Source organism: Ornithorhynchus anatinus, chromosome 5 (assembly GCF_004115215.2).
Source record: "Ornithorhynchus anatinus isolate Pmale09 chromosome 5, mOrnAna1.pri.v4, whole genome shotgun sequence".
In the NCBI taxonomy this organism is placed as follows: domain Eukaryota; kingdom Metazoa; phylum Chordata; class Mammalia; order Monotremata; family Ornithorhynchidae; genus Ornithorhynchus; species Ornithorhynchus anatinus.
In genome coordinates, this window is record NC_041732.1 from 30240956 (window position 1) to 30265416 (window position 24461).

Sequence of the window (24461 nt, forward strand, 5' to 3'; positions counted from 1 at the left end):
CCATGAAAGTAAATATGTGTCCTCAGGTAACAAAAGCAAAGGCTTAAAGTTGTAGTGGCAGAACAAAGAATTTATTTTATTATCTCCCCCACTACATTATAAACTCCTTGAGGGCAGGGAAACTTTCTACTATATTACACTCTCCCAAGCACTCATATAGTATTCTGAATAGAAATGGTTTGATTTTCATATTGCACAGATTGCAAAAACAGTCCCAAAGCTAGGATAGAACTTATTTAATTATAGCATATGAATTTACGGACACAAACCAGTCTTTCAACAATATTCATGCAGAGATGAGTTGGAAAAAGTAGTACCTAGTAACACAGCTGAATGGAGAAAGCAGATTCATGTGTATAAAGAGGAATTTGCTCAAGAAACCTGAGTTGTTCTGAGCTGGTTAGGATCTACAGCCTACCCATGGTGGATATCTGTCGCCCCCTTCTAGACTGTAAGCCCAGTGTAGGCAGGGATTGTCTCTCTTTACTGCTGAACCGGACTTTCCAAACACTTAGTACAGTGCTTGGCACAGAGTAAGCACTCAATAAATATAGGATTTGGCTAGAACACAACTATACCTTAGGGATTCACACACAGCCTTATTTTTCATATCTGATAATCCAGGGAAAGGGCACTGATGAACCCGCCTTATAATGAAAACATTCAGGTGCCAAAATCCACGCTTCAAATCATATTTTTATTGTACAGTTTTTAAATATGAGCTTTATTTCAACAATTACTGCATACTTATTGTATTTTAACTGCAGTATGCAGGACTAAGGTTTCTTTTGTGTCTCTGTAAATGACTGTAGACTATGAGACTATACTAGACTGCAAACTCATTGTGGGCAGGGAATGTATCTGTGTATTGTTATATTATGCTCTCCCAAGCACATAATATAGCACTCTGCACACAGTAAATACTCAATAAATACAGTTGAATGAACTTTCGTGTATTTTACGGAGTGTGCTGAGTGTTTGGAAGGGAGAGTAGGGGAAAGCATGCATGTACACATAGTGGCAGAGAAGTGAACTGTAAATCTTTGGGCTGCCAAATTTTTGCCTTGAGATAATAACTGTGGTATTTGTTGAACACTAACTATATGCCGCACTGTATTAAGCCCGGGGTTAGATACAAGGTAATTGGGTTGGACACAGTCCCTGTCCCACATAGGGCTCACAGTCTTAATCCCCATTTTACAGATGAGGTAACTGAGCATAGAGAAATCAAGTGATTTGCCCATGGTCACATGGTGGACATGTGACAGAGCTAGAAGTAGAACCCAGGTCCTTTGACTCCCAGACCCATGCTGTATCCACTAAAACACACTGCTTCTCATTGGCATCTACCCGTAGTTCTCCCGCAGATAAATTTTCAGGGATACAATGGACTCATTACAAGTAGAGTATGACTACAGAGACCATCCCAGTCTAAGTCCCTTATTTCCCCTACTTGCCCTCCCCACTGGATCGACTGTGAAATGGATGGATCGATTGGCACCTGACCCAAGTTAGTGAACCTAATAATAATAATTATGGTATTTGTTAAGTGCTTACTATGTGCAGAGCACTGTTCTAAGCGCTGGGGTAGATACAGGGTAATCAGATTGTCCCTCATGGGGCTCACATTTTTTAATCCCCATTTTTACAGATGAGGTAACTGAGGCCCAGAGAAGTGAAGTGACTTGCCCAAGGCCACACAGCAAACAAGTGGCGGAGTCGGGATTAAAACCCATGACCTATGACTTCCAAGCCCGTCCTCTTTCCACTAAGCCACGCTGCTTCTCTAAACTGTAAGATCTTCTCCTAGTGGCCTGCAGGATCTTACAGCTGGGTCTGGTGCTCAGGGAGGAGAAGGTGGCAGTGGGTGGTTTACGTGACCCAGTATGGCCACCGGGGCAGGTGAATTGCCTCCTTCGCAGCCCTTCCAGGAAATGGTCAACCCTTAGACCTACCCTGAGCAACAGGACGCCCAGCAGGGAAGCCTCTGGGCTGCCGTGCAGAACAAATAGGATTCCTCCAATGGCTAGCCTGTGGCCCATATTTATGGACATGGAATTTATTTATGAGCTTCATGGACATCACCAATTTTAGGTCATTTTTATGGTGTGTCCATGAATTTCCTTCATTCATTCAATCATATCTATTGAGCGCTTACTGTGGGCAGAACACTGTACTAAGCACTTAGGCGAGTACAATATTACAAGAAACAGACACATTGTCTGCTATAACTATCTTACAGTCTAGAGAATTTACAGGTAGTTGGGGACGGTGACCTTTAAACCCTAACAAATAGTTCTCTTCACATTGTTAAGAAACTGAAATAGTGAGTAGTCTCATACTGCTGGCATCGCGTCATCAACAATTAACGGCCGTATTAAGGCATGATGTTACCCTATTCTTCCTTTACATTCTACCCAAATTGCATAATGAAAAAGGCATGTATCATAAGGAACTCTACTGTTAAAGTATTTGTCACACTGACACCGAGCACACTTAGGCAAAGCAGAATGAAACTAGCAGGAAAGTAGTGGGAAGAGACTAGTCTGGGAGACCTGCTGTGGGGGTTAGCCAGGAGCTAAGAGGTGAGTTGGCGGGGCACAGAGAGTAGGCTAGGCCTGGAGGTGCTAAGGAGCTAGGAAACAATGGCAGTGAAGCCAACAGGAAGGAGAGGCCCAAGGCAGCTTGAGAGAGGACTAGAGCAGCACACAATAAAATCATAATAATAATTGTGGTATTTGGGTATTTGTTAAGTGCTTGCTATGGTCCAGGCACTGTACTAAGTGCTGGGGTGGATACTAACTAATCAGGTTGGACACAATCCCTGTCCCTCATGGGGCTCAAAGCCTTAATCTCCATTTTAGAGATGAGGGAACTGAGGCAGAGAGAAGTTAAGAGAATTGCCCAAGGTCACATAGCAGACAAATGGCAGAACCAGGATTAGAATTCAGGTCCTTCTAACTCCCAGGCCTGTTGCTCTATCCATTAGGCAAGGCTGCTTCTCTACTAATGAAAAAAACCGTGGTGAATCAGGAGTGCGACAAAGGATGGGAAGACCCATGGAGTGTACGGGGCAAATACTGTGGGAGCTGAAGTGAGGAAAATGAAGAAAAGACCAGAGAAGTCCATATATAAAAATCTCCTGCATGTTTCCGAGGATCTGTTAGCATGTGTTTATATACATATACAAACACAAAATTTCAACACATGCCAAAAATATGACTCATTTAGTATATATTCTGAATAATGAATGTACCTAGATTTCATTTTTTTTATGCTCACGCACACTGAATTAGATATCCATAGTTCAGAATATGCAAATATTAGGATAAATTCACAGATCCTTCCTGAATGTGTCTTCCTTCCTTTTTAGATTTTGAACCCTCTGCAGGTCACGGATCACATGTTCTTCCCTGAATTTTGTTTAGTTCTTAATATATTAAGGTATTGATGAACTGAATTGATGGATATGTTGTTATCAATTCAATTTTCCAAAATACGGTACCTCGCTTCTACAATTCACCTTAACTGAAGGTGACTTTGTTGGTTTGAAAAAATCTTGGGGCTGTTATTTATCAGACTAGCAATTGCTCACTCATGATCAAACTAGTGAGTGCCAGATGTGTGTAGTGTGGTAACTATATAATAATAATAATAACAATAATAATTTTGGAATTTGGTGAGCATTTACTGTGGTCTAAGATCTTACTAAGTGCTGGGGTAAATACAAGATTATTTGGTCAGCCACAAGCTCTGTTCCTTATGGGGCTCACAGCCCAAGTGGGAGGGAGAACAAGTATTGAATCCCCATTTTCTGGGTGAGAAAACTTATGCAGAGAAAAATAAAGTGATTTGCCCAAAGTTGTGCAGAAGGCAAGTGGTAGGGCTGGTATTAGATGGAACTCTAATCCTTTGAGTCCCAAGCTCATGCTCCTTTTGTTTGAGAATGCCAAAAATCCAAATAAAAAGTTTGTGAAAAGTTGAAATGAATTGCTTTAACACATTCAATCCATATATACCAGAAAGTATGGCAAATACTGTTAAATCAATTAATTGGTAAATGGTTCTCATTGAGCACTTACTGGGTACGAAGGAATAACCTGCATCAATTTTTAACCTGCCAATAGTCACCATTTTAAATCAATTAAGATTGGCTCTTGTTTATAAATTCTAGTATCATTTACTTTAATAAATTGCTAATCCTTTTTCATTAAAACGTAAGAGTTCCACTTCATTACCAGCAGTAAGTGTTCACTAAATACTATTGATGGCAGAAACTCTGGAAAAGTGACAGAAAATTCCTATTTTCAAGTAATTCAAAACATAACATTACCATGCTAAATAAATGAAGAATTGAAATATGATTCTGAGTCTTTGCATGCAGGGGGCTGAAAATAGAAGCTTTTCTGCTGATAGGTAGTAATTTTCAACTTTCATGAAAAATGTATCCCTTAGAACTGAAGTTGAAAAGCAGTCTTCTTTTCTTAAAACACCTTGTAACAGACTAACTCCTTGTGCACACCTCTGCACACCTCTGAATTCTTCTCTATATTATAAATTCTTGAAAACTGATGCAAGACAATACCAATACTTTAGCTGATGGTGGAGAAATCATAGCTTCTTCTTCATCTGTTTCAGCATCTTACAATGATGCAATGAATTGTAGAAATTAAATGAGGACTCACTGGATAAGGTCTCTTAATGCCCATCCACCTCCACATCAAACAAAAACTCCTCACCATTGGCTTTAAGGCATTAGCTTACTGCCTCCTACCTTACCTCACTGATTTACTAATACCCAACCCACACACTTCATTCCTCTAATGACAACCTACTCATTGTACCTTAGTCTCCTCTGTCTCACTGCCAATCCTTTGCCCAGGTCCTCCCTCTGCCCTGGAACTCCTTCCCCCTTCATATTCATCAACTTACCACTCTCCCCACCATCAAAGCCCTACTAAAATCACAATTTCTGTTTAATTGCTTTTGTTAACTGCTAGGTGCAAGCACTGTACTAAACTCGGGTAGATACAAGATAATCAGGATGCATATTAGTCCAACAGTCCAAGTCTCACATGGGGCTCACTGACTAAATCCTCATTTTACAGATGAGGTAACTGAGGCATAGAGAAGTTAAGTGAGTTGCCAAGGGTCACAAAACAAATTAGTGGTGGAGCCGGAATTAGATTCCTGGTCCTCTGAGACCCAGGTTCCCAAGATGCTTTCTCTAAGTCCACATTACCTCTATTTGTCTATTTGTTCTTTCTTCTTTGTCACCTAAGCATTTGGATATTTACCTCTTAAGCCCTTGATGTTCAACCCACTCCCAAATCCACAGCATTTATGCACATATCCTTATTTTCTCCCATTTTCCTAACTATGATTTATTTTAACATCTTTCCCTCTAGACCATCAGCTTCTTTTAGGGAATGGATTGTGCCTACCAACTCTATTATATTGTACTCTCCCAAGCATATAGGGCAGTGCTCTAAATACAAGTGTTCAATAAATACTACCGATTGATTGATTATGGTAAGAGAGTTAATGCTTTTCCGATTTTCTTCTCAAACATTTTTCACCTAGGTCCAGGTAATATTTAGAGTCCATGTCTCAGGGTGCAACTCTGACCAAAGATTAATGTAATTCGGAAATTGAGCCAGACAATTACCAATTTTGCAAGGACAGATTATGCTTTTAAGCAACAAAACCCTCACCAACATTGCTGCTGACTTCTAAGGATGTTAATATCTTGAGTACCACAAAGTAAAATTATAGCAAAATCCTTATTCAGGAGCATAAAGAAAAATGAAAAAGGGGAGTACAGTCATTTATATATGCTCGATAATATCATTTAGAAAAAATAATCTCACTCTATAAAATAAGTAGTTTGAAGAATGTAATCACTCTGGACTTTGTCTTAACATGTGAGTTAATGAAATGGGGGGAAAATTATTTTCCTCTCTAAAAAGAGGCAAATTAGCTCCAATTATACATATTTTTCCAACAAAACCAATTAACCATAGATTCCTTTTGTTTTTATCAATGACATAAATCAGTCTGACACAAATTCCCCACCACCTTCCATAAAAGAAAATGTTCATCACTGAAAGGCAATGGATTTCTGGGATTCCATTAAAAACACCCCCTAATCCCAACCACCATAGTTATCTGTGGGCAGAATGTGCAACAAATACATCTGGGTTACCAACATGTTAGCCTCATCTTAAAAAGCTTTCCCCCTATGTGAAACTGCTTTACAAATAGCATTCATGAAGGTCTCCAGCTTTGGAGGCATACGCTAATTTCACAGCCAATTTTGCCACCGCTATGGAAAACAGGCTTCACATGCAAGCCAGCTGAAGTCATCCGAACTGAAAAGGATTAAGGCTGCTCCTGCTATCGCCACTGTAAAACAGCAATTGGAAACAGCCTCTCCAAAGTGCTGCATTAGAAATCTGAAATCTCTCTCCACATCTCCCAGTTTCTTGAACTTTTAAATATGGCTGGTGTGGCATGATAGTATTTAAGGGGTGATAAAAACCAAGCAGTAGATTCAGATTGTTAACCTATACTTACTGCCATGAGTCCTCCTTCAAGCCAACCATTTTGGCTGCCCAGCAGTAAGGACTAATCACTTTTTTTTTTAGTGGCATTTGTTAAGGACTCTCTATGTGACAGACACCATTTTAAGTGATGGGGTAGATACAAGCTAATCAGGTTAGACACAAGTCCATGTCCTACTTAGAGCTCACAGTCTTAATCCCCATTTTACTGATGAAGCAAATGAAGCACAGAGAAGTGAACTGACTTGCCCAGGATCACACAGCAGGAAAGTGGTGGAGACAGAATTAGAACCCAGGTCCTTTTGACTCCCAGGGCTGTGTTCTTTCCACTAGGCCATGCTGCTTCTGCTTGAGGCTGAAGGCCACACATAAATCCCACTCCAACAATTTCATACCGTTTATGATTATAAAATTCTTTCAACTCCAGACAGCTTTTAAGAAACAGCAATGACATTTTCAAATATTGTAACCTGTGGCATTTGCTCTGGGTTGCTTGGTAATGTGCTACCACCCCTACCCCACAAAAAAAAATTCTAAAATTCCAACCTTCACTTTCTTTTCCAATTATGAGTCACTAAGACAGCGTAAACATTCCATGAGTGTTCGTTTTTGCCAACGAGCAGATCCAGGGCAGGGGCTCCCCTGTGCCTGTGGGTGGATTCTCCGACTGAATTCAGCAAGACGTGACTGAACAATTCCAGCTGAATATGCTAGCACTGGCACTGGGCGGTGACTCACTTGAGCTGTCTTTGATTATATTCCCAGCTTTGGTGGTTTTGTTACTGCTTTGACGCCGACCAGAACCTGCTTTCACCATTTAGAAAATAGGTGGGGCTGGTGAGGGGAGAGATCGAACTGGTCTCATCCAGCCCATCCTGCTTCCAAGGACCAGGGGCAGGGTGCCCAAGAGAGGGACTTGTTTGGTGGAGCTCCCTGGGAGACCTGCAGGACAGAGGGGGAGGACAGTGTGGCTTGGAATTTCATGATTCCACTTCTGGATGAGGCTTTACCACTGATTTTAACATCTTTCATATTGAATGGGGATATTCAACATTATTATTTCCTCTCCTTTCTTTCCCCACTTTTCCTTTCCTTCCCCACAGGGAGATGAGAAAGTTGCTGAAAGTCTACAAAAGAATCAACATTCCCAATCTGTAAAGCCACCTAGGAATGATTCTGAAGACATAGAGGAAGCATGGGATTGAGAGAATGAATTCCTGATATGGTGGAACATTCCTTTTTTATAGTATTTGTTAAGTCCTTACTAAGTGCCAAGCACTGTATTAAGTGTTGAGGTAGATGCAAGTTTATCTGGTTGTACAAAGTTCCTGTCCCATATGGGTCTCACAGTCCTTATTCCCCATTTTATGGATGACATAAGTGAGGTTCAGAGATGTTAAGTGGCTTGTCTTCTGTTCCTTATTTTTCACGGGGACCCCCAAAACCTGAAGAGCTTGGGTCCAGATCAAAACAGGGCCATTAACAGATATTGGCATAGATCCTGCCATTATTGTGTTCACTGCTGCCTGCCTCTGAATGCTTCTGGCACAATCTCAACCTTCCTCAAACATGCCTCCGACACATCTCAACAGTCCTGAAACACACCTCTAACAGTGTCGCAATACTTCCCAATGAGAAGTTCTCAAAGCTTGGCCCTCAAGCCTCTAGACAAAGCTTTGCCCTTCTGAAGCACAAGATTACCATCCATTACAGCTCTTAGAGGTGCACTGCTGTGTCCTTTGGAGCTTCAGTTATCAAGTTGCACTCAGTAATAAATATATTCATGTCCATCTTCCCCTCTTGACTGTAAGCTTGTTATGGGCAGGGAGCGTTTCCGCTAATCCTGTTGTATTGTACTCTCCTAAGCGCTTAGTACAGTGCTCTGCACATAGTAAACACTCAATCAGTACCATTGCTTGATTGAACAACTGAGGAGGATTCCTTACCTTTACAAATAAGAATTTTTTAATTATCTTCAGAATATAATATCCCCAATAGAGGTGCAGGACTTGTAGGAGCATTAGCTGTAAATTGAGGAAGATGTACGAAAAGAAAGGCTCCACATAATACAGAGGTAGAATCAGTGTGCAGTATAAAATCCTGGAAAACATAAAGAACAAAAGATCTTTATTATCAACCTCCTCATACAATGAGAAGCAATTTCAATACATGAGTTTTGAATAAGGAAACAAAATATTCTTACTGATCAGAAAATGCAAAATGATTGCTTCCTTCACCCATCTTAATTCTCTTAATTATATGTTGAAATAAAGTTCATTCTGCCCCAGAACATAGGTGTTCACTAGGCATTATGGATAGAATGTGGCTGCAGAATTAGGTAGTATTCTTCCGATAACGCACATTCATCTGGATACATTGCTACATGGTGTCAGAAAAAAGATGTGCATGTGTATACAGTTTTGAACATACTCTGACATGTTTCCCAACATGGAGTTCTATAAGAATGCAATTCCCTCATTTTCGGGTGCACACCATTTTAATTGAGTAGCAGAAAATCACACTAGTGGAGAAATACAACTCCTTACCTTAGAGTCGTATTGAAATTAATGTTAACGTTGTTCCTCTCATCCCTCACTTACGTATTTACTAGCCTCTCCCCTACAGATTTGAAGTGCCTAAGGTGTGTGTATGCCTGTTCGGGATCAATCAATCAATCAAATTTTATGAGCACTTATTGCGTGCAGACCACTGTACTAAATGCTTGGTACAATATAACAAACACATTCTCTGCCCACAACAAACTTACAGTTTAGAGGGGGAGAGAGACATTAATATAAATAAATTATGGCTATGTGTGGGAGGGTGGGGAGGGGGTGTTGAATAAAGGGAGCGTGTCAGGGCAACGCAGAGGAATGTGGGAAAAGAGAAAATGAGGGCTTAGTCAGGGAAGATCTCTTGGAGGAGATGTGCCTTCAATCTTCAATATAAGGTTTTGAAGGCGGAAACAGTAATTGTCGTAATGAAGAGGAAGGACGTTTCAGAACAGAGGGAGGATGTGGGTGAGAGGTTGGTGGTGAGATAGATGAGATGGAGGTACAGTGAGTAGTTTGCATTAGAGGAGTGAAGTCTACAGGCTGGGTTGTAGAAGGAGAGTAGTGTGGTGAGGGAGGAGGGGATGAGTTGATTGATCTTAAGCTGATGGTAAGGTGTTTCTGTTTGAAGCAGAGGTGGATGGGCAACCCCTTGAGGTTCTTGAGGAGTGGGGAAACAAGGAATGAATGTTTTTGTAGAAAAATGATCGAGGCAGCAGATTGAAGTATGAATTGGAGTTGGGAGGGACAGGAGGCAGGGAGGTCAGCAAAGAGGCTGATTAAATAATCAAAGTGGGAGAAGATAAATGCTTGGATTAATATACTAGCAGTTTGGTGGGACAGGAAAGAGTGGATTTTAACAATATTGTGATGCTTGAACCGACAGGATTTATTGCTAAATTGAATACGTGTGATGTTTGTCTATTTACTGAAAAGGTGTCAGGGAGCTGAACTCAACAATATCTTGCCTACAGTTTGACAATAAATACACCGAACAAGCTACAATCATTTTAAATCATATACTAAAGCTTTTTTATATAAGATAAAATACTTATAGGTTTCTGTCTTCTAAAACCTCCATGTACCAGGGCTTACACAATGACATACCAGTTCTTTGAACTTGCCTTGTGACGTTTGTTTTTGTTGTTGTTTCAATTTTTATTCTTTCTATTTATTTAAACAATTTTCCATGTGAATATGAATTTAGCAAATAACACATTTATCTAAAGACATAATTCTCATTTTCCTGGTGAAACAATGTTACCGCTTAACGGAAACATCTTTCAGATGAAACCTAATATGTAAGAGGTTCTGCCTTTCTTCCCCAAAAAACAGGTTGGCCTCTATGTCCTTGGTCCAAAATTAATTGTACTTCAAGGCACATAACAGTTATATAAGGTTAGAGGTTGTCTTTTTCAGACATGATTATTTTCAAAGAAACTTTTAACTTCGTGAGGAACTTCATGAATGCAGGAGAGTGGTAAATTATGACTCCTATTAAATAACCAAGACAACTGATAAGAATGACTACTGCAGCAAATTTGTTTTTTTCCACCAAATAGCTTCAGTAATTGAGAGAACAAGTGAATTTTAGGAAAATCTATATCTTAGAATAGGCAGGGTCAAAACTTTCTACGTAAAATACGTAAAATAATCTTTTCTTGCATACAACAGTCAGTCAAGGGATACTCATCTGAAGAATAACTCAGTGAAACAACCACACTAGAGATATTCCAGAGATATTCCCTTGTGTCAGAAGTCACTCTTTCAAAGAATATTGCTTCATTTATATCACTTTTGTCTGTTCATAGCTGCCAGAAAAATGTTACTATTGTGTGTTAGCAGTAGGGCTCCTGGAAATCGATGCATTGCCCAGTGTATGCTCTCTGCTCACCCTAAATCCTGACTCTTTGCATAAGGTCTTTTGAGGAGATAAAATGTCTAGGACTCCACTCTTATACCTCTTCTAATATTTACCAAGAGCATTGTTAGTAGGCTTTCAACTTTTTTTAAGAACTCGCCTTAAAAAATTCCAAATGTATATATGCTGTTATACCCATCATTCTCTTTCTCATATACAGCCTCTCTAGTTTTTACACCCTACCCAAATTACAGTTGGTTTAGAGTCTGACAGAATCCACCAAGGCAGATAACTTAGAAAGTAAGTAATAAATATTAATAATTATATTAATTATAATATATAAATATTAATAATAAGTATTAAGCATTTACTAGGTGCCAAGCACTGTGCTATGCATGGGGTAGATACAAGTTAATCAGCTTGGACTATTGGAATTAAGGGGATCTACTGATTTGAGCATTAGTATCAATTGATATGATCTGTGTTTTTTTAGGAACATAAGTATAGTCGTGAATACATGTTAAGAGTCTGCAAGTTTATGAATCATCTTAAGTAAGGAAGCTACTAGCTGTTCTCCATCTCTGTGAGAACAGAAGTGGAAAAGTATTGTTGCAACAGGAGCAATATAAGGGGGAGGAGGAATAAAGAACCAAGTAGAAGGGTATTACGTGATGAAATAATAATTGAGGTATTTGTTAAGTCCTTACTATGTACCAAGTATTGTTCTAAGTGCTGGGGTAGATACAAGATAATCAGATTAGACAAAATCCTTGTCCCATATGTCCCACATAGTCTTAGCAGGAGGGAGAACAAGTATTTAATCCCTATTTTACAGATAAGAACCAGAGGCCCTGAGAAGCTGTGGCTTGCCTAAAGTGATACAGCAGGAAAGTGGCAGAGCCAGGTTGAGAACCCAAGACTGCTGACTCCCAGGCCATGATTTTTTACTAAGCCATGTTGCTACTCTAGAGAAATGGGCTACTTAGATGTAGAATCTCCTCCAGAGAAGTCTGAGAGGTAAATAAATAATGCTTCATTTTGGATTAATTTTCAACAATATGACTACCACAGGACTTCCAGCTCCATAGTCCTATAGTTGTATTCTTATAATACATGAAAACATTGGCACATACAATAATTAAAATGCAAGTATGGAGTAAGTATATGTAATAAATATATGTGAGAGGTGAAAGATTTAAAAATTGGGGTGTTTAGAGCACTAAATTAAGGTCTTGGGAGAGTTTACATAGAAGAAACCTTTTATGCTTGAGAAAGAAGCAAGGCAGCAACATGTGTTAGATTGCTGACACAGACTGTTACTGGTTCATCCTCTCAGTGCCGAACCTGGCCTCAGGACAACTAGAAAAGGTCCTAAGTGAGAATACTCACATCCTGGCCAGTGGTCAAGAAAGGAAGTTAGAAGAGCAGAGCATCTATGCTGCAGTTGTCTTCCAGAGCCTTAGGTTATGTCAGAAACATCTAAACCTACAGGCAAGTTACTGGGTATGATGTGGGCTGTATGGACAGGGAACGAGTCTGTTAATTCTGTTGTATTGTAGCTTCCCAAGCACTTAGTAACAGTGCTCTGTGCATAGTAAGCCCTCAATAAATACCACTGACTGATTCAAAATTACAGATTTGGACAAATGCTCAGGCTCAAATTTAAGAATGAATTGCATTTCGAGGATGAAATGCTCATCCTCGAGATGAGTCGAGGATAAAGCCAAGGTTAAGGGCTGAGAAGAAGCAATCAGAGAGATAGGAGAAGAACCAAGAGATGATCGTGTCAATGAAGCCAAGGTTGGATAGTCAAAATAAAAAATTGATTGTGAGCCCTCTAGGGACAAGGTCATGTTTTTATCCCACCTGTGTATTCTTAGCATGGTGCTCCATATATACAGTGAGCAACAGTAAGCGCTTAATAAATACTATTACTGCTAAAGAATTATTGTCTCAGACCAACAAGTCACAAATCTCAATGCATAACTTTCAGAGACCTACAAGCAGGCAGGTACCAACTGAACTGCTCTAAGAAATTAGCACATTGACCTTACAAGTGAATGAGACATCAGAGAGAATGGGCCTGGGGGTCAGAAGGAACTGGGTTCTAATCCCATATCTACCATTTATCTGTTGTATGACCTTGGGCAAGTAACTTCACTACTCTATGCCTTAGTTAACTCATCTGTAAAATGGGGATTAAGACTATGAGCCTCATGTGGGACATGGACTGTGTCTGACCTTCATTCATTCATTCAATTTGTATTTATTGAGTGCTTACTGTTTGCAGAGCACTGTAAGCACTTGGGAGAGTACAATACAACAATAAGACACATTTCCTGCCAAGAATGAGCTTACAACCTATAGAGGGCAAGACAGACATTAATATAAACAAATTAAAGATATGTCCAAAGGTGCTGTGGGGCTGGGAGTGGGGAAGAACAAAGGGTGCAAATCAGGGTGACACAGACCTCCCCAGCATCTAGAATGGTGCCTGGAACATAATAAATGCTTAACAAATACCATAAAAAAACACCTGTTGAAGGCCCCTAAACATCCTCAGTTTAGGGTTGAGTAAGATTCCAATGATTTCTTTAGGTAGGAGAATTTCATTCTGAAGAACCATCCAAACTCAAGGACTCCAAGTTACTGGTTCAAAACCAATCCATTCACCGAAAATAAACAATTGATAAAGGAAGCTGCACTGCTCAAACAGGCTGCTGAGCTCAAAAACATACTAACTTACTGTGTCTGACTAATTAAGGGGCAATCTGGAAATAATGGCAAGTAACAGAGTCCTCACAGATGTCTGTAGCTTTGAATGAGCCAAATCCTACTGTGCTTGACATCATATGGGGCCCTGAGAATCAGGGGTTTCATCAGATTTGGGGTGATGCAGCACCCACATACTTTGCAGTATATATTCATAGATACTTTTGAAACAAAAGCTGTAACTATTTTGAAAGATTTTGCTGAAAAAGGGAAAAAAACCCAAACTTTCTTTTCCACTGATTACCCTGTTCAGTATACTAAGTACTAGTCACTAATAATAAATTGATATAACAAAACCAAAAATATTAAGGTTTTGATTGGATAAAGAAAACTTCTAAGATTTATTAGGTTCAAAATTTTTCATCATCCACTGCAAACTTCTCACACTCCCACACTTATAGTCTATATGAATATAAATCTATCCTCATATTACTGTCTTTGAGGGCAGGGATTTGAATCTACCAACCTTACTCGATTGTATGCTCTCAAGCACTTTGTACAGTGCTCTATACATAGTAAGTACTCAATAAATGCCACTGATTGATTGATGGTATTTGATTCTCTTGGGAACTACTCACTTCATGCTCAGAATCTCTACAAAAGGAAACAAACATTGTCTATTTGAAGGCAACAAAAACAAATGTACTGAGTGTTTTTGGAGGACAAATTGTCCAGGTTTTTTATTTTTAATTTAATTTTTTTTTTCTGATATTTGTTAAGCACTTACTATATACCAGGCACTGTTCTAAGTGCTGGGGTAGATACAGGTTGGACAAAGTCCAGGTCTCACATGAGGCTCACAGCCTTAATCCCCATTTTACAGATGAGGCAACAGAGGCACAGAGAAGTGAAGTGATTTGCCCAAAGTTACACAGCAGACAAGTGGAGGAGCCAGGATTAGAACACAGGTCCTTGTGACTCCAAGGCCTGTGCTATATACACTAGGCCACACTGCTTTCCCTAGGATTATCTGTTCAATCAGTCAATGGTATTTATTGAGCACTTACCTTGTGCAGAGTACTGTACTCAGTGCTTGGGAGAGAATGATGAGTGCAATGTTTCCAGGGAGGCAGGGGAATCTTTTAGTGTGTTCAGTGCTTCCAAGGTTTGCCCTATTCCCCTGCTGCTGTCAACTGCGCTGACAGTTCTATTACAGAGGAGTTGGAGGGGAGGGAAGAATCCCAAGGAAATAGGAGACCACTATGAGTAAATATAATCCCAGAAGGAACTGTTATTAGAAGTGGTCACTCCCGAGAGATCAAAATTGTGTATGACCTTAGGACTGAGAAGAATCAAATCACAGTGGCCACCTTGGGAAAATATCTGATTTTAAGATATACTAATAATAAAAAATGTATTTGTTAAGCACTTAATGTAATTCCAGCACTGTGCTAGGCAACGGAGTAGATAAAATGTAAGAATTACATAACGTGATAATTTCAAGATGGTACTGAAATTAAGAGTTCAAAAATTTTATCTCTGGAATGACTATATTAGTACTCAAAACTGGGAATTTAGTACCTTATGAATTGAAGAAGGAATGGCATTTGCTTTACAAGAACGACTAGTTGGCTATGCGATATCTAGTGACCAGCAGGGGGCGAGAAGTGTAATACACTCAGTTATTCCTAGACACGTTTTTCCCTTCAGGCTTTCCAGAAAACTCTGACAGGGAATTAAGGAATGTTCTTCCAACAATACAAACCGATCTGGTTAGAATAAATCCCACTTTTCCTCATCTCCCACTTCCTTCTGTGTCACCCTGACAATCCCTTTGCTCACACGCTGGGCTCGCAGCCCCATAGCACTTTTGCATATATCTATAATTTTATTTGTTGTATTGATGTCCATTTATTTGTATTGATGTCTGTCTCCCCCCTCTAGACTGTGAGCTCATTATGGTTAGCGACTGTCACTGTTTACTGTTGTACTGTACTTTCCCAAGAGCTTAGTATAGTGCTCTGCACACAGTAAGCGCTCAATAAATACAGTTGAGTTAATTGAATGAATGAATGAAAAGTTGGAATAGTCCTGAGCATGTGCACAGCAATGGCCAAAGTATGTGTACCATACTGTGAGTTTTTCTTAACATGGAGGTTGTCCATAATGTTGCCCCCATGTAACTGATGAACTGAGAGTACTTGCAGTGTGCCTGGAGAACAGCAATACTGTAACATCAAAGTCCAGGGAAGGAATGGAGGAGAGAGGAAAGGGGAGGGGATGAAAGGAGAGAGAAGGCACTGTAAATCATATTTGGAAGTATTATTTTCTCTTAAATCACATCAATGCTATGGAAGATGAGTTTCTTTTGGACAGGATGATCCCTTACTGAGTTTGCATCTGAGACACTGTTACAATCTAAACATTTACTTCCAAGAAGATACTTTCTCAGGTCTTATCAAAGCCACTTCCTTATCACCAAGCACTTTGGCACCCAAACTCGGGCATTTTCTAACTCTGATGTGACTTTGAATGTTAAGAATGCACAGAATACTCCTAAATCACATTAGGCATTTCCTTAATCCCAGTAAGATTTTGCCTCTTATCTATAGACAGAATTCATCCCTCGGTGCACAGCACCTGAACTAGATTTACCATATGCCTCAAGAAAATACTCTATCTTCTTGTAAACACTTAAATATCTGCCAAAGACAAAACACTTTATTATTATTATTATTATTAAGTGCCGTTGAGTCATTTCCGACTCAATGGATATACTTTCTCCAGAACGTCCTGTCCTCTGCCATAATCCGCAACCTTGCTAATGGTTCTTTCCATTCTCATTGTTATGGTTTCTATCCATCTAGCTGCTGGCCTTCCTCTTCCACATTTTCCGTGGATTTTTCCTAGCATTAGTGTCTGCTCCAGAGAATTAGTCCTCCTAATTGCCTGGGTAAAAACACTGCCGGTCCAGCCTCCTCATGTTCATGCATGCTGTTCTTTATCAGCAATCTGGGTAATTCTCAGTAGCACCAGGCCACTGGGTGGAGTGTCCAAGGACAGGGGCTCTGGAGGTGGATGATGCCTTAGGTTTCACCACTAGATGCCAGTGCTAGAGGCATACTAGGAGATCATGCTAGACTACCAATTTTCTCTGGAAAATTGCACTCTATACTGTGCTGGAACTTGGATGGCAATCAGCTTCTCTTAACCATTTTAGGAATCTTACAATGTTTCCCAAGACTGCCACCCACCAATTGATATACCAAACGTTTAGTTTAATAATAGTTTGGATCAATTAAAAACTACCTCTCTGATAGCATTATCAACAAGAATACCCCACCCAAACAACTGAATACCTGGAACCTCCATGCCTCTAGCAATAAAAAACAATTAATAATAATGTTGGTATTTGTTAAGCGCTTACTATGTGCCGAGCACTGTTCTAAGCGCTGGGGTAGACACAGGGGGATCAGGTTGTCCCACGTGGGGCTCACAGTCTTTATCCCCATTTTACAGATGAGGTAACTGAGGCGCCGAGAAGTCAAGTGACTTGCCCAAAGTCACACAGCTGACAAGTGGCCGAGCCGGGATTCGAACCCATGAACTCCGATTCCAAAGCCCGTGCTCTTTCCACTGAGCCACGCTAATTAGACTAATCCAACTAGGAAGAGTTGACAAGAGGCAAGAAAACTTTTCTTTCTGTAAAGTGGAAAAAACTGGTGAAAAAAGCATTACTTGCAGTTCACTTAAGATTGATTTGGCCTCTAGGGCCTTGTCAAGATAAATCTATACATGATACAAATCAGGTTCAAAAAAGGAATGAATAACCTTCATGAGACCAAGATGGGTTCTCCTATTCCTTTCACTGGCCTGCAAGTTAGCACCCAGTGTTTCTTATCTGCCAAGAGCCCTGGGCATCCATCCTTGCCTTTGGGGCCAAAAACATCCAAACTGTAAACATGGTCAAAGGCAGCAAATTCAAAGGTCAAAATCATGTAAACATGCTTTTCTCTATAGCCCTGGAAGTTTTTGCAAGTCCTAAGGCACTTTCATTATCAATCATTCATATTTATTGAGCACTTACTATATGCACAGCATTGTACAAAGTGCTTGGGGGAGTACAACTGTCTCAAGTCTTCAAGCCCCATTTACTCTCCATTCCCAAGCAACCTGCCCTTGAAGCACAAATTGACGCCCTTAACACCACCCTCTCTACTGAACTCAACTCACTCATTCTATCCCTTCTCTGATCTTGTATTACTAACCCACATTCTTGGATCACCTCCACAGTGCACTTCCTTTGTACTAGATGTGGAGCACTGCTGGCAGAAATCCAGATATCAAGGAGACCTTGTCCATCAACTTCATCCTTGCCAGCTTTAATTCTACCCTATCCTCCGCCCAACAACATTATTTCTCCATCCTTATTGACGCATGCCCATTTCCCTAACTCATTGGGTCAGACATTTAATTCCCTCTTCAAACCCCCTGAGACCCTCACCCACCCACACCTCTTGCCCTTAACATCCTAGCCAAGTGCTTCATTGAGCAACGTAAAGTCATCAAGCATGATCTCTCTAAAATCTCCCCTGCTCCTCTCTAGTCCGTCCCTCCTTTGCCCCTACTTTCATTCTTCCTTCTTTCCCAGCAGGATCTCAAGAAGAGATCTCCCACTTCATCTCAAAATCCTTCCCCTCCACCTGCACCTCCAACCCCATCCCATCACATCTCATCAAAACACTTGTCCCCTTTCTTCCTCCCTCCTTAATGGCCGTCTTAAACTTTTCATTCACCTCCTCATTCTTCACCTTCCTGCCTCTTCCCATTGCTCCCCGGATCATTTTTCTACAAAAACGTTCAGTCCATATTTCCCCACTTCTCAAGAACCTCCAGTAGTTGTCCAGCCTCCTCTGCATTAAACAATTACCATTGGCTTTAGTGTAATCATCTTGCCTCCTCCTACTCTTCCTATGCACAGATTTCCAGCTACAACACTGAATGCTGACTTCATTTCCCTAACTCCAACCTAATCACTGTACTTCATTTTTGTCTCTATTTTATTGCTCAGCTCTCACCCATCTCTCACCTCTGGTCTGGAACTTCCTCTCCCTTTATATCCAACAGACCATCACTCTCCCTACCTCCAAATCTTTACTAAAATCATATGTCCTCCCTGACTAATCTCTCATTTCCTCAATTCCCTTTCCTTTCCACATCATCCTTTCCCTTGGATTTGTACCCTCTATTCACCCCACCCTTAGCCCCATGGCACTTATATACATATCCAAAATTTATTCATTTATATTAATGTGTCTCTCCCTCTAGACTGTAAGTTCCTTGTAGACAGTCTCTGTCTACCAACTCTGATATACTGTACTCTCCCAAGTATTTAGTACAGAGCCCTGCACACACTAAGTGCTCAGTAAATGTGATTAATTGATTAATACAATCCAACAGAGATGGCAGACACATTCTATGTGCATAATACTAGCTTAGCCACTCGGCTCTGAGTTTTTGGTTTATGGGGGCAGTTTTTTGATGTATTTTGAAATGTCTCCATATTTTCCATCCAATTAGACATTTATCTTTCATCTATTTTGCTCCAGTAGCTGGGGATGAATATCTAGGAGAAGAAAGAGGGAAAAGACCAAATGTTCTGTTAAACACACTGGGCTCTAATCAAGTTAAGCCACAGGACATAAAGTGGCTCCCCTAATCCTTGGGCTATGTACTTTTTTCTACCATACAGGGAAGCATGTTGGTAAATCAGTAACACCAGGTGATGTCTTGTCTACTTACCAAAAGGGGAAAATGACAAGACGGCTGATAAAGAATACGACGGAAAAGATGATGAACAGAACGTTGCAAGTTTGTTTCCACCCAGCATAAGAAAACATTTTGGCCGACTGAAAGCAAAACAAAGAAAACACATTCAGAGAGATTTCAAAGATCGTGATCCGGCTTGCTATCTTTCAAGAACATTGGTGGAAGTGATTTGGCAAAGGAGACACAGCAACCACTTCTGATCAAGTTATTTCAACCTCCATTTTACAGAGAGGAAAACTGAGTCCAAGGGAGGTACGAGAAGTATGATTCAAAGTGGTAAAGACACAGAACTGAGGTAGACACCGAACTGAGATTAATCTATGATCTTGGTTCCTCAGGAAGGCACAGATGCAATCTGCATGCACTTCAGCCTTTGATTCAGTCTCCTGGGAAGATATAGGCCAGATTAGAATTTGTCCAATGGGGCTGTGACCTCATTGGTCAGGTCACAGGGACTGGATCAGTGGAACTCCTCCCTTTAAACCTTTCAACAGTTTCGGTCCTGCCCTCTTCGATTCCTAGCCCCCTCCTTCTCTTCCATAAACCCTACATCCTCCCACATTATCACTTTGTTTCCTGCTCACCCCTCCCTGTCCATATCTCATTTTCCATACACACCCCTACCTTTCATCCTCTCTCTTCCCCTGAATCTAGTGCCACCTTAGATAGGCAGATTAATAATTCATCATTTCTAAAATGGACAAAAGGAGACTTCGTTCTGTTCTGCTTTCCTCCTTCTGAGCACTGAATGCCATTCAGACTGCTATGGTGGGAAAGCAATATGTAAGGAGGATCAGAGGGATTTAAAAAATTTGGTAACCACTGAGGTAGAAAGGTGAAAAATTGGCTGTGGGGACTCACTTTAAAGATGGTTATCAGTGTCTCAGCAGCAACTTGGAAAACAATTCACGTGGTATCCCTCAAGTGGTGTTTTGGGATCAAGATTTTTACTCAGTATCATTGTTTTAGGTAAAGGAATTGAAAACCTGCTTTATCACTTACAGCAATATTTTAAACTAGACAGGTTTCCTTGAAAGGAAGGAAGATTGTTCAAAATGCTATTCCCTGAAAACATTGTCACAAAACAACAGTGGACATTCAGTAGGCACAAGAATATGGGGAAAAGTACAGTCCCTGGATAACTGGTAAATGCTGGATTAGCCCAAGTAGAAAAAACAAATTTAGAAATCACAGAAGACCAGGACCTGGAATCAGTCAACGAGACAGTGTTGCAATTTTAGGTGAATAGGAACGTGGGATATAATAACAGGGATATACTATGCTAGAACTTTACATTCCAGGGCCTCAGAACTTTGGAAACATTAATCAACTGCAAGAACAAGGATTACTTTTTCTGTTTTACTAATGGGGAAAGAAAAAAAGGTTACTTGCCCAAGGTTATTCTGGGAGTCAGTGACCAAGGAGGGATAAAATTCAGGAAAGCAGGATTCCCAGTCCCAGTTCTAACCCTTCATTTTTCATCATGCACTGACCTGACTACATGGAGCAGATGGCCTCTGTGACCCAAAACTCCCTGAAATAAGTCTAACATTGAATGGTCATAGAACGTTAGCAAAGATAGTTCCAGGCAGACAAGACTAGTATTTTTGGAACCTTCCCCATTCAAAACCCAGGTGAAACTCTGACGCTCATAAATTTTCCTTATTTTTGATTTTCTCCTTGCCCTAAGCCTGCTTCTTCCCTTAGGCGTCACAAAGCAATTCTCTGAATACAGGCAGGTTGACCTCAAGGAAAGGAGGGAGTGCAGGACTACCAACACCTTGGGAACAGCTATAAATGAATTAGCCTCCTGGGGAATGAGTGGCCCAACAATAGTATAATTTAAAATTAAAGAACTGTCACCTGGCTAAAACTTTTTAATACTAAAGGTACTTGTTAAGTGCTTACTTTGTGCCAAGGACTGTTCTGAGAACTGAGGTAGATACAAATTAATTTTCTTGGACACAGTCCCTTTCTCACATGAGGCTCACACTCTTAATCCTCATTTTACAGATGAGGTAACTGAGGCACAGATAAATTAAGTGACTTGTCTAAGGGCACACAGTAGACAAGTGCCAGAGCTGGTATTAATAATAATAATAAAAATAACAATGATAAAGGTACTTGTTAAGCACTTACTTTGTTCCAAGCATTGTTCTAAGTTTTGGGGTAGATACAAGTTAGTCAGCATGGACACACTCTCTGTCCCACTTGGGGCTCATACTCTCAATCCTCATTTTACAGAGAAGGTAATTGAGGTACAGAGAAGTAAAGTGACTTGCCAAAGGGTACACAGCAAATAAGTGCCAGAGCTGGTATTAGAATCCAGGTCCTTCTGACTCCCAGGCCCATGCTCTATCCACTCAGCCATGCTGCTTCTCTAGGTTTCCCATGCTGAACTGCCACAAAAACGAACTGGTAGCCAATACCCCATCACGAGCTGGCTAATAAGGCAGTTCCTGGCAGGATCATAAACAGATGTGGATTCTGTAAGTTTTTGTTTTTTGGAGGTTTTTTTTTTTACCTGACATTAGGTATGTGCTGAGTTGACATGGCCAATAAGCTAATGTAGTGAAAATCTGGCAAGGGAGTGAGAGACTAGGAGTATGGAAGTAATAAAGTAACAAATAATTTTAAATCAGGCATGATGAGACTTCATTCATCAGATAGCATTACATAGATGTGACGGGTTCAGATCACCATCCTGCTACACTCCTAGGGAAACACATGGGAGATTTGGCACATTGCTTCAATTGTTAAAGCCCCTTGCTACTCTGAGCCACACTCCGTAACTCTGAACTGCTTAAAGGGGCTTTGCATGCCTAATTGAGTTTCCGCATAATTTAGGAACACTACTGTTTACATAGCTTGTTATAAAGAGATATTATTATTAATCCTAAAATAACATCAGTTGACCAACCAGAACATGATGTATTCCGCTAAAGAGAATTTGTTCTGTACCAACAAGTATCCAATTTTTAAACCACAAAGACCAATTTGAATATAAAGTGGTCAAGCTGAATTCTTACTTAGGCCTTCCCAGACTGAGCTCCTCTTCCCCCTCTACTCCCTCTGCCATCCCCCCTTTACCTCTCCGCAGCTAAAGCCTCATTTTCCCCTTTTCCCTCTGCTCCTCCACCTCTCCCTTCCCATCCCCACAGCACTGTACCCGTCCGCTCAACTGTATATATTTTCGTTACCCTATTTATTTTGTTAATGAATTGTACATCGCCTTGATTCTATTTAGTTGCCATTGTTTTTATGAGATGTTCTTCCCCTTGACGCTGTTTAGTGCCATTGTTCTTGTCTGTCCGTCTCCCCCGATTAGACTGTAAGCCCGTCAAACGGCAGGGACTGTCTCTATCTGTTGCCGACTTGTTCATCCCAAGCGCTTAGTACAGTGCTCTGCACATAGTAAGCGCTCAATAAATACTATTGAATGAATGAATTGAATGAACTTAATGCACTGCTAAGGCAACTTTATTTTGAACTAACCCCCAGGGGTATATGGTGTTTAAAACAGCGTCAGAAATATTTACTAAAAATGATTTCTTCTTGTAATTCCAACATATACTTTCATCGTGAGAAATAGTCTCAACAGAGAAAACTTAATAGTATAGAAAAAAAAATCAATTTCAATTTGTTCCTTTGTGCTTGGTGGTTATGTAGGGTCAGGATGAACCTCCCCCTTCCAACTTGTGCTTTTCAGAACTTTCTGGGAGGCTTGTAGCTTAGTCACCGCAAGAAGCATATTTCAGGTCAAATGAGCCCAAGCCCCAGATCCACTTTGCTGTTGCCCGGACCTGAGGTATTCAGCCTGAGGTGGGGTGCTCCAGAGCCAATAGGGGCAGGGAGCCAAGGCAGAAAATTGGCCCAAAGACTGTGCATCTCTCCAGCAGGAACCAAGCCCAGGCTAGAGTGATGTTTTGGTGATGAGGACATTGTGCTGTGGACAGTCCATGTGACCACCTTTCCAGATAGGGCTGCCCCTCAAAAGAAATGCTTGCGAGAGTGATAGTGGTTGGCGGCTCCAGAGCTGGGAGGAGTTCATTCATTTGTTCAGTTGTATTGATTGAACTCTTACTGTATGCTGAGCATTGTACTAAGCATGTGGGAGACTACAATATAACGATAAATGCACACACTCCCTGCCCACTACAAGCTTACAGTCTAGAGGCTACAGTCTAATTGAATCACTATCCATTCATAATAATAATAATGGTATTTGCTAAGTGCTTACTATGTGCCAAGCCTGTTCTAAGTGGTGGGGGTGATACAAGGTAATCAGGTTGTCCCACGTGGGGCTCACAGTCTTAATCCCCATTTTACAGATGAGGGAACTGAAACACAGAGAAGTTAAGTGACTGCCCAAAGTCATACAGCTGACAAGTGGTGCAACCGGGATTAGAACCCATCACATTCAATCAACTGTATTTACTGAGTGCTTACTGTCTGCAGAGCATGTACTAAGTGCTTGGGAAAGTACATACAGCAATAAACAGTCACATTCCCTGCCCACATGGGCTTGAAGTCTAGAGACAGACATTTTTAGCCTGAAAGAGCAATTGCAAATTCTCCTCTTCCAATTACTTAACCAGTTCAGCACTGCTCCAGTCTTCCCAGCAACTGTAGGCCCCAACTTGGCCTGGTGCTCAAAGCAATATTTCCTCTTGCCTATCCTTCCTCCAGACCTGGCACCAAATCTGTTCATAGTAAATGCTCAATAAATACGATTGAATGTTGAATCTGTTGAGATCCTATATTATGTATGGGGTTTTTTTGGTATTTGTTAAGCACTTACTATGTGTCAAGCACTGTTCTAAGTGCTGGGGTAGATACAGGTTAATCAGGTTAAACACAATTCCCATCCCACATAAGGCTCACAGTTAAAGCAGGAGGATGAACAGGTATTGAATCCCCATTTTGCATTTGAGGAAAATGAGG

At 40.6% G+C, this 24461-nt stretch overlaps 1 protein-coding gene across 2 annotated transcripts in view; it reads right to left on the bottom strand.

Moving 5' to 3' along the window:
* The window catches only part of CERS3 (ceramide synthase 3), a 98778-nt gene that overhangs the window by 24417 nt on the left and 49900 nt on the right, over positions 1-24461 (bottom strand). For both annotated transcript variants that reach the window (XM_029064763.2, XM_029064761.2), the window contains 2 exons: positions 19491-19597; positions 8510-8663 (listed from right to left, as the gene is read on the bottom strand). In XM_029064763.2, the coding sequence (XP_028920596.1) occupies positions 8510-8663; positions 19491-19597 (261 nt within the window). The remainder of the gene's footprint in view (positions 1-8509; positions 8664-19490; positions 19598-24461) is intronic.